The 9,853-nt window shown below is 45.2% G+C and overlaps 1 protein-coding gene across 5 annotated transcripts in view; it reads right to left on the bottom strand.

Moving 5' to 3' along the window:
• Window positions 1-535: 535 nt before the first annotated feature.
• The window catches only part of nme7 (NME/NM23 family member 7), a 241,436-nt gene continuing 232,118 nt past the window's right edge, over window positions 536-9,853 (bottom strand). For all 5 annotated transcript variants that reach the window (XM_065009467.1, XM_065009469.1, XM_065009468.1 and 2 more), the window contains one exon: window positions 536-933. In XM_065009467.1, coding sequence (XP_064865539.1) covers window positions 901-933 — 33 coding nt within the window. In that variant the 3' untranslated portion in view covers window positions 536-900. The remainder of the gene's footprint in view (window positions 934-9,853) is intronic.

Raw genomic sequence — 9,853 nt, 5'->3', positions numbered from 1 at the left:
CCCTCCTCTCTCTATGTTCAATGCTTCCCCTTCTCTCTCTATGTTCAATGCTTCTCCTCCTCCTCTATGTTCAATGCTTCCCCTTCTCTCTCTATGTTCAATGCTTCTCCTCCTCTCTCTATGTTCAATGCTTCTCCTCTCTCTATGTTCAATGCTTCTCCTCCTCTCTATGTTCAATGCTTCCCCTTCTCTCTATGTTCAATGCTTCCCCTGCTCTCTCTATGTTCAATCTTCCCCTCTATGTTCAATGCTTCCCCTTCTCTCTCTATGTTCAATGCTTCCCCTGCTCTCTCTATGTTCAATGCTTCCCCTGCTCTCTCTATGTTCAATGCTTCCCCTTCTCCTCTATGTTCAATGCTTCTCCTCCTCCTCCTCTCTATGTTCAATGCTTCTCTCCTCTATGTTCAATGCTTCTCCTTCTCCTCCTCCTCCATGTAGTCTAGAGCTGTGTTCTGTGTCCTGCAGCAGGCAGGGAAGACTATCTTCCTTCCTCCTCCATGGAAACACTGACAGCAACTCTTGTGTTTTTAAAACCAACCCTTTTATTTGCTGGAGACATCACATGACGTGGTGTAACTTTAATTTTCATGGTGGAAGAGTTTTATATTTATGCAGTTGTACAATTTTTTTGTTTTCCGCAGGAAAAAGTGTAATGTAATGGAACCGATACCAAAGTCGCTGGTGTAAAAGTTAGAATATCAGAAGCAATGCAGTACCCTGTGTGTAATAGGAGGTTTTGTTGATGTAAAAGTGATCAATGTTGAACATGCGGACACTCGTCAGGAGTCCATCTGGGTAAGACCTTAAAGACAAATAAATGGAGAAATTATCCCGTGGTCAATGTCTCTTTTATTTAAATACATACTCGTAGAAATGGAATGTGTATTTGTGTAATAATCTTCATCCATCCAAAATCTTGAAGAAATATTGGACCTGTTGAAAGGGAAATGAACAATTATGAATCTCTGAAAAATGACTAAATTCTCCTGAAATCCTAGTTTAGAAACAGGCTTATTGTAACTAAAATATTACATTGATAGATCATTTAAAAAAGATGTGGCCTATCCCAGACAGCATATGCTTAGGTTGAGCTGTAGCAGAATAGTAGTCGTAAGAAGTAGGGAGAACGTGCATTTCATGGCTTATGAAAGTGCTGAGTAACAACGTGTTGACAGCGCTGAGTAACAACGTGTTGACAGTACTGAGTAACAACGTGTTGACAGTACTGAGTAACAACGTGCTGAGTAACAACGTGACTGAGTAACAACGTGATGACAGTACTGAGTAACAACGTGTTGACAGTACTGAGTAACAACGTGTTGACAGTACTGAGTAACAACGTGTTGACAGTACTGAGTAACAACGTGCTGAGTAACAACGTGATGACAGCGCTGAGTAACAACGTGTTGACAGCGCTGAGTAACAACGTGATGACAGCGCTGAGTAACAACGTGATGACAGTGCTGAGTAACAACGTGCTGACAGTACTGAGTAACAACGTGCTGACAGTACTGAGTAACAACGTGTTGACAGTACTGAGTAACAACGTGTTGACAGCGCTGAGTAACAACGTGATGACAGCGCTGAGTAACAACGTGCTGACAGTACTGAGTAACAACGTGTTGACAGTACTGAGTAACAATGTGATGACGGCGCTGAGTAACAACGTGATGACAGTACTGAGTAACAACGTGATGACAGTACTGAGTAACAACGTGATGACAGTGCTGAGTAACAACGTGCTGAGTAACAACGTGATGACAGTACTGAGTAACAATGTGCTGACAGTACTGAGTAACAACGTGCTGACAGCGCTGAGTAACAACGTGCTGAGTAACAACGTGCTGAGTAACAACGTGATGACAGCGCTGAGTAACAACGTGCTGACAGTGCTGAGTAACAACGTGTTGACAGCGCTGAGTAACAACGTGATGACAGCGCTGAGTAACAACGTGATGACAGTGCTGAGTAACAACGTGTTGACAGTACTGAGTAACAACGTGTTGACAGCGCTGAGTAACAACGTGATGACAGTGCTGAGTAACAACGTGCTGACAGTACTGAGTAACAACGTGTTGACAGTACTGAGTAACAACGTGATGACGGCGCTGAGTAACAACGTGATGACAGTACTGAGTAACAAAGTGATGACAGTACTGAGTAACAACGTGATGACGGCGCTGAGTAACAACGTGATGACAGTACTGAGTAACAACGTGATGACAGTGCTGAGTAACAACGTGCTGAGTAACAACGTGATGACAGTACTGAGTAACAACGTGCTGACAGTACTGAGTAACAACGTGCTGACAGCGCTGAGTAACAACGTGATGACAGTGCTGAGTAACAACGTGCTGACAGTACTGAGTAACAACGTGCTGACAGTACTGAGTAACAACGTGGTGACAGCGCTGAGTAACAACGTGATGACAGCGCTGAATAACAACGTGATGACAGTGCTGAGTAACAACGTGCTGACAGTACTGAGTAACAACGTGTTGACAGTACTGAGTAACAACGTGATGACGGCGCTGAGTAACAACGTGATGACAGTACTGAGTAACAACGTGATGACAGTGCTGAGTAACAACGTGCTGAGTAACAACGTGATGACAGTACTGAGTAACAACGTGCTGACAGTACTGAGTAACAACGTGCTGACAAACAACGTGCTGAGTAACAACGTGATGACAGTGCTGAGTAACAACGTGCTGACAGTGCTGAGTAACAACGTGTTGACAGTACTGAGTAACAACGTGTTGACAGTACTGAGTAACAACGTGCTGACAGTACTGAGTAACAACGTGATGACAGCGCTGAGTAACAACGTGCTGACAGTGCTGAGTAACAACGTGTTGACAGTACTGAGTAACAATGTGCTGACAGTACTGAGTAACAACGTGTTGACAGTACTGAGTAACAACGTGATGACAGTGCTGAGTAACAACGTGATGACAGTACTGAGTAACAACGTGTTGAGTAACAACGCGCTGAGTAACAACGTGATGACAGCGCTGAGTAACAACGTGCTGACAGTGCTGAGTAACAACGTGTTGACAGTACTGAGTAACAACGTGCTGACAGTACTGAGTAACAACGTGTTGACAGTACTGAGTAACAACGTGATGACAGTGCTGAGTAACAACGTGATGACAGTACTGAGTAACAACGCGCTGAGTAACAACGTGATGACAGTACTGAGTAACAACGTGTTGACAGTACTGAGTAACAACGTGCTGACAGTACTGAGTAACAACGTGTTGACAGTGCTGAGTAACAACGTGCTGACAGTACTGAGTAACAACGTGCTGACAGTACTGAGTAACAACGTGTTGACAGCGCTGAGTAACAACGTGATGACAGCGCTGAGTAACAACGTGATGACAGTGCTGAGTAACAACGTGCTGACAGTACTGAGTAACAACGTGTTGACAGTACTGAGTAACAACGTGATGACGGCGCTGAGTAACAACGTGATGACAGTACTGAGTAACAACGTGATGACAGTGCTGAGTAACAACGTGCTGAGTAACAACGTGATGACAGTACTGAGTAACAACGTGCTGACAATACTGAGTAACAACGTGCTGACAAACAACGTGCTGAGTAACAACGTGATGACAGTGCTGAGTAACAACGTGCTGACAGTGCTGAGTAACAACGTGTTGACAGTACTGAGTAACAACGTGTTGACAGTACTGAGTAACAACGTGCTGACAGTACTGAGTAACAACGTGATGACAGTGCTGAGTAACAACGTGCTGACAGTGCTGAGTAACAACGTGTTGACAGTACTGAGTAACAACGTGTTGACAGTACTGAGTAACAACGTGATGACAGTGCTGAGTAACAACGTGATGACAGTACTGAGTAACAACGCGCTGAGTAACAACGTGATGACAGTACTGAGTAACAACGTGTTGACAGTACTGAGTAACAACGTGTTGACAGTGCTGAGTAACAACGTGCTGACAGTACTGAGTAACAACGTGATGACAGTACTGAGTAACAACGTGCTGACAGTACTGAGTAACAACGTGCTGAGTAACAACGTGCTGAGTAACAACTTGCTGAGTAACAACGTGCTGACAGTACTGAGTAACAACGTGCTGACAGTACTGAGTAACAACGTGATGACAGTACTGAGTATCAACGTGTTGACAGTACTGAGTAACAACGTGATGACAGTACTGAGTAACAACGTGCTGAGTAACAACGTGCTGACAGCGCTGAGTAACAACGTGCTGAGTAACAACGTGCTGACAGCGCTGAGTAACAACGTGCTGACAGTACTGAGTAACAACGTGCTGAGTAACAACGTGCTGACAGTACTGAGTAACAACGTGATGACAGTACTGAGTAACAACGTGCTGAGTAACAACGTGCTGACAGCGCTGAGTAACAACGTGCTGAGTAACAACGTGCTGACAGCGCTGAGTAACAACGTGCTGACAGTACTGAGTAACAACGTGCTGAGTAACAACGTGCTGACAGTACTGAGTAACAACGTGCTGAGTAACAACGTGATGACAGTACTGAGTAACAACGTGTTGACAGTACTTAGTAACAACGTGCTGACAGTACTGAGTAACAACGTGTTGACAGTACTGAGTAACAACGTGTTGAGTAACAACGTGTTGAGTAACAACGTGCTGAGTAACAACGTGCTGAGTAACAACGTGATGACAGCGCTGAGTAACAACGTGCTGACAGTACTGAGTAACAACGTGTTGACAGTGCTGAGTAACAACGTGCTGACAGTACTGAGTAACAACGTGCTGACAGTACTGAGTAACAACGTGCTGAGTAACACCGTGATGACAGTGCTGAGTAACAACGTGTTGACAGTACTGAGTAACAACGTGCTGACAGTACTGAGTAACAACGTGCTGACAGTACTGAGTAACAACGTGCTGAGTAACAACGTGATGACAGCGCTGAGTAACAACGTGATGACAGTGCTGAGTAACAACGTGTTGACAGTACTGAGTAACAACGTGCCGACAGTACTGAGTAACAACGTGCTGACAGTACTGAGTAACAACGTGCTGAGTAACAACGTGATGACAGTGCTGAGTAACAACGTGTTGACAGTGCTGAGTAACAACGTGTTGACAGCGCTGAGTAACAACGTGCTGAGTAACAACGTGCTGACAGTACTGAGTAACAACGTGTTGACAGCGCTGAGTAACAACGTGATGACAGCGCTGAGTAACAACGTGATGACAGTGCTGAGTAACAACGTGTTGACAGTACTGAGTAACAACGTGTTGACAGTACTGAGTAACAACGTGTTGACAGTACTGAGTAACAACGTGCTGACAGTGCAGAGTAACAACGTGCTGACAGTGCTGAGTAACAACGTGATGACAGTACTGAGTAACAACGTGTTGACAGCGCTGAGTAACAACGTGCTGAGTAACAACGTGCTGACAGTACTGAGTAACAACGTGCTGACAGTACTGAGTAACAACGTGCTGAGTAACAACGTGCTGACAGTACTGAGTAACAACGTGTTGAGTAACAACGTGCTGAGTAACAACGTGATGACAGCGCTGAGTAACAACGTGTTGACAGTACTGAGTAACAACGTGTTGACAGTACTGAGTAACAACGTGTTGACAGCGCTGAGTAACAACGTGCTGACAGTGCTGAGTAACAACGTGATGAGTAACAACGTGTTGACAGTACTGAGTAACAACGTGTTGAGTAACAACGTGTTGACAGTACTGAGTAACAACGTGTTGAGTAACAACGTGTTGACAGTACTGAGTAACAACGTGTTGAGTAACAACGTGCTGACAGCGCTGAGTAACAACGTGCTGACAGTACTGAGTAACAACGTGTTGACAGTACTGAGTAACAACGTGCTGACAGTGCAGAGTAACAACGTGCTGACAGCGCTGAGTAACAACGTGCTGAGTAACAACGTGCTGACAGTACTGAGTAACAACGTGCTGACAGTACTGAGTAACAACGTGCTGACAGTACTGAGTAACAACGTGCTGAGTAACAACGTGCTGACAGTACTGAGTAACAACGTGTTGACAGTACTGAGTAACAACGTGTTGAGTAACAACGTGTTGACAGTACTGAGTAACAACGTGTTGAGTAACAACGTGCTGACAGCGCTGAGTAACAACGTGCTGACAGTACTGAGTAACAACGTGTTGACAGTACTGAGTAACAACGTGCTGACAGTGCAGAGTAACAACGTGCTGACAGCGCTGAGTAACAACGTGCTGAGTAACAACGTGCTGACAGTACTGAGTAACAACGTGCTGACAGTACTGAGTAACAACGTGCTGACAGTACTGAGTAACAACGTGCTGAGTAACAACGTGCTGACAGTGCTGAGTAACAACGTGATGAGTAACAACGTGTTGACAGTACTGAGTAACAACGTGTTGAGTAACAACGTGTTGACAGTACTGAGTAACAACGTGTTGAGTAACAACGTGTTGACAGTACTGAGTAACAACGTGTTGAGTAACAACGTGCTGACAGCGCTGAGTAACAACGTGTTGACAGTACTGAGTAACAACGTGTTGACAGTACTGAGTAACAACGTGTTGACAGCGCTGAGTAACAACGTGCTGACAGTGCTGAGTAACAACGTGATGAGTAACAACGTGTTGACAGTACTGAGTAACAACGTGTTGAGTAACAACGTGTTGACAGTACTGAGTAACAACGTGTTGAGTAACAACGTGTTGACAGTACTGAGTAACAACGTGTTGAGTAACAACGTGCTGACAGCGCTGAGTAACAACGTGCTGACAGTACTGAGTAACAACGTGTTGACAGTACTGAGTAACAACGTGCTGACAGTGCAGAGTAACAACGTGCTGACAGCGCTGAGTAACAACGTGCTGAGTAAAACGTGCTGACAGTACTGAGTAACAACGTGCTGACAGTACTGAGTAACAACGTGCTGACAGTACTGAGTAACAACGTGCTGAGTAACAACGTGCTGACAGTACTGAGTAACAACGTGCTGACAGTACTGAGTAACAACGTGCTGAGTAACAACGTGCTGACAGTACTGAGTAACAACGTGTTGAGTAACAACGTGCTGAGTAACAACGTGATGACAGCGCTGAGTAACAACGTGCTGACAGTGCTGAGTAACAACGTGTTGACAGTACTGAGTAACAACGTGTTGACAGTACTGAGTAACAACGTGTTGACAGCGCTGAGTAACAACGTGATGACAGTGATGAGTAACAACGTGATGACAGCGCTGAGTAACAACGTGTTGACAGTGCTGAGTAACAACGTGCTGACAGTACTGAGTAACAACGTGTTGACAGTACTGAGTAACAACGTGATGACAGTGCTGAGTAACAACGTGATGACAGTACTGAGTAACAACGTGATGACAGCGCTGAGTAACAACGTGCTGACAGTGCTGAGTAACAACGTGTTGACAGTACTGAGTAACAACGTGATGACAGTGCTGAGTAACAACGTGCTGAGTAACAACGTGCTGACAGTACTGAGTAACAACGTGCTGACAGTACTGAGTAACAACGTGATGACAGTACTGAGTATCAACGTGTTGACAGTGCTGAGTAACAACTCAAACATTCCTCATTAAAACAGCTTTGTTGTGTTCCTTGAGTCTCTAACACGGTTTTAAAAGTTGTGAAATCTCACAGTAACGACGTCTCTTTCAAGGTTTCTATTTACAGTCTATGGTTCAAGGAAACTGTGCAGACACGGTGATCTGAGCTATCTGATTGGCCAGCGGTAGGTGCACTTTACTTGCTCTCTGGGCATGCTGGGTAGTCAGAGTTCTACCCTCAGATACAGGAAATGAGGGCTGGACGATATGGCCAAAATATCATAGAATTTGATGTTTTTGCTTTATGAGTAGTGTGTGACCCGAGGGTGGCAACACATATATTCTAAGGTCTTTCTCGATTCTGATTGGTTTATACTGTTCAATTTAACTTCAACCTCAAATTATTTCCTGCATTTCCATCCATTTCCTGTTTCCTGCAGTCATTTGAGATCATTTCCACACTGCCACGATATGAACAAAAAATACGGCCTTTTTAACCAAATGTTTGCAATTGCGATTTAGATTAAAACACTTAATCTGAACTTTTGGAATCATGGCCAATACAATGTTTATTAGAATTCTAGTTAGAATATGAATACAGTGTTTGACATAACAACGAATGAAAATGCCATGGACAGAGTTATTGTGACAGGGTAGGAACCAAAGTGATGTTCAGTGTTTCCTAGGGGGACCCTATAATTGGCTACATTAAATTTTTATTCATATAGCCAACATGTTCATTCTTTGCCTATTCCTCTTTGATTTAGAAGATACTGTTGCACAAACAACATGCTGATTTGGGCCTGCACCAGTCCTGGTATCAGGCTGTACTAGCGAGCCACGTTTGCTCTGACTCAGTACTTTTATTAGCTAGTTAGCATTAGTAGCTAACACGATTTAGCTTAACTTGCTAAGAAAATACAAGCTAGCAGTTTGCAGACGTAAGAAACACAAGCTAATATTGTAATTATAGAACGCTTGTTGATTTATATTCAGATCAAAGCGGAAACAATATCGTTGTCATTGTTGCATGTGACCATGCAGACTGACCACAAGTGTCTCCATGTGCTGCAGTGACCATGCAGACTGACCACAAGTGTCTCCATGTGCTGCAGTGACCATGCAGACTGACCACAAGTGTCTCCATGTGCTGCAGTGACCATGCAGACTGACCACAAGTGTCTCCATGTGCTGCAGTGACCATGCAGACTGACCACAAGTGTCTCCATGTGCTGCAGTGACCATGCAGACTGACCACAAGTGTCTCCATGTGCTGCAGTGACCATGCAGACTGACCACAAGTGTCTCCATGTGCTGCAGTGACCATGCAGACTGACCACAAGTGTCTCCATGTGCTGCAGTGACCATGCAGACTGAACACAAGTGTCTCCATGTGCTGCAGTGACCATGCAGACTGACCACAAGTGTCTCCATGTGCTGCAGTGACCATGCAGACTGACCACAAGTGTCTCCATGTGCTGCAGTGACCATGCAGACTGACCACAAGTGTCTCCATGTGCTGCAGTGACCATGCAGACTGACCACAAGTGTCTCCATGTGCTGCAGTGACCATGCAGACTGACCGCAAGTGTCTCCATGTGCTGCAGTGACCATGCAGACTGACCACAAGTGTCTCCATGTGCTGCAGTGACCATGCAGACTGACCACAAGTGTCTCCATGTGCTGCAGTGACCATGCAGACTGACCACAAGTGTCTCCATGTGCTGCAGTGACCATGCAGACTGACCACAAGTGTCTCCATGTGCTGCAGTGACCATGCAGACTGAACACAAGTGTCTCCATGTGCTGCAGTGACCATGCAGACTGACCACAAGTGTCTCCATGTGCTGCAGTGACCATGCAGACTGACCACAAGTGTCTCCATGTGCTGCAGTGACCATGCAGACTGACCACAAGTGTCTCCATGTGCTGCAGTGACCATGCAGACTGACCACAAGTGTCTCCATGTGCTGCAGTGACCATGCAGACTGACCACAAGTGTCTCCATGTGCTGCAGTGACCATGCAGACTGAACACAAGTGTCTCCATGTGCTGCAGTGACCATGCAGACTGAACACAAGTGTCTCCATGTGCTGCAGTGACCATGCAGACTGAACACAAGTGTCTCCATGTGCTGCAGTGACCATGCAGACTGACCACAAGTGTCTCCATGTGCTGCAGTGACCATGCAGACTGACCACAAGTGTCTCCATGTGCTGCAGTGACCATGCAGACTGACCACAAGTGTCTCCATGTGCTGCAGTGACCATGCAGACTGACCACAAG

Source organism: Oncorhynchus nerka, linkage group LG25, assembly GCF_034236695.1.
Source record: "Oncorhynchus nerka isolate Pitt River linkage group LG25, Oner_Uvic_2.0, whole genome shotgun sequence".
Lineage (NCBI taxonomy): Eukaryota > Metazoa > Chordata > Actinopteri > Salmoniformes > Salmonidae > Oncorhynchus > Oncorhynchus nerka.
The sequence above is the reverse complement of the archived record's forward strand: the minus strand, read 5'-3'. Positions and strand labels throughout refer to the sequence as shown.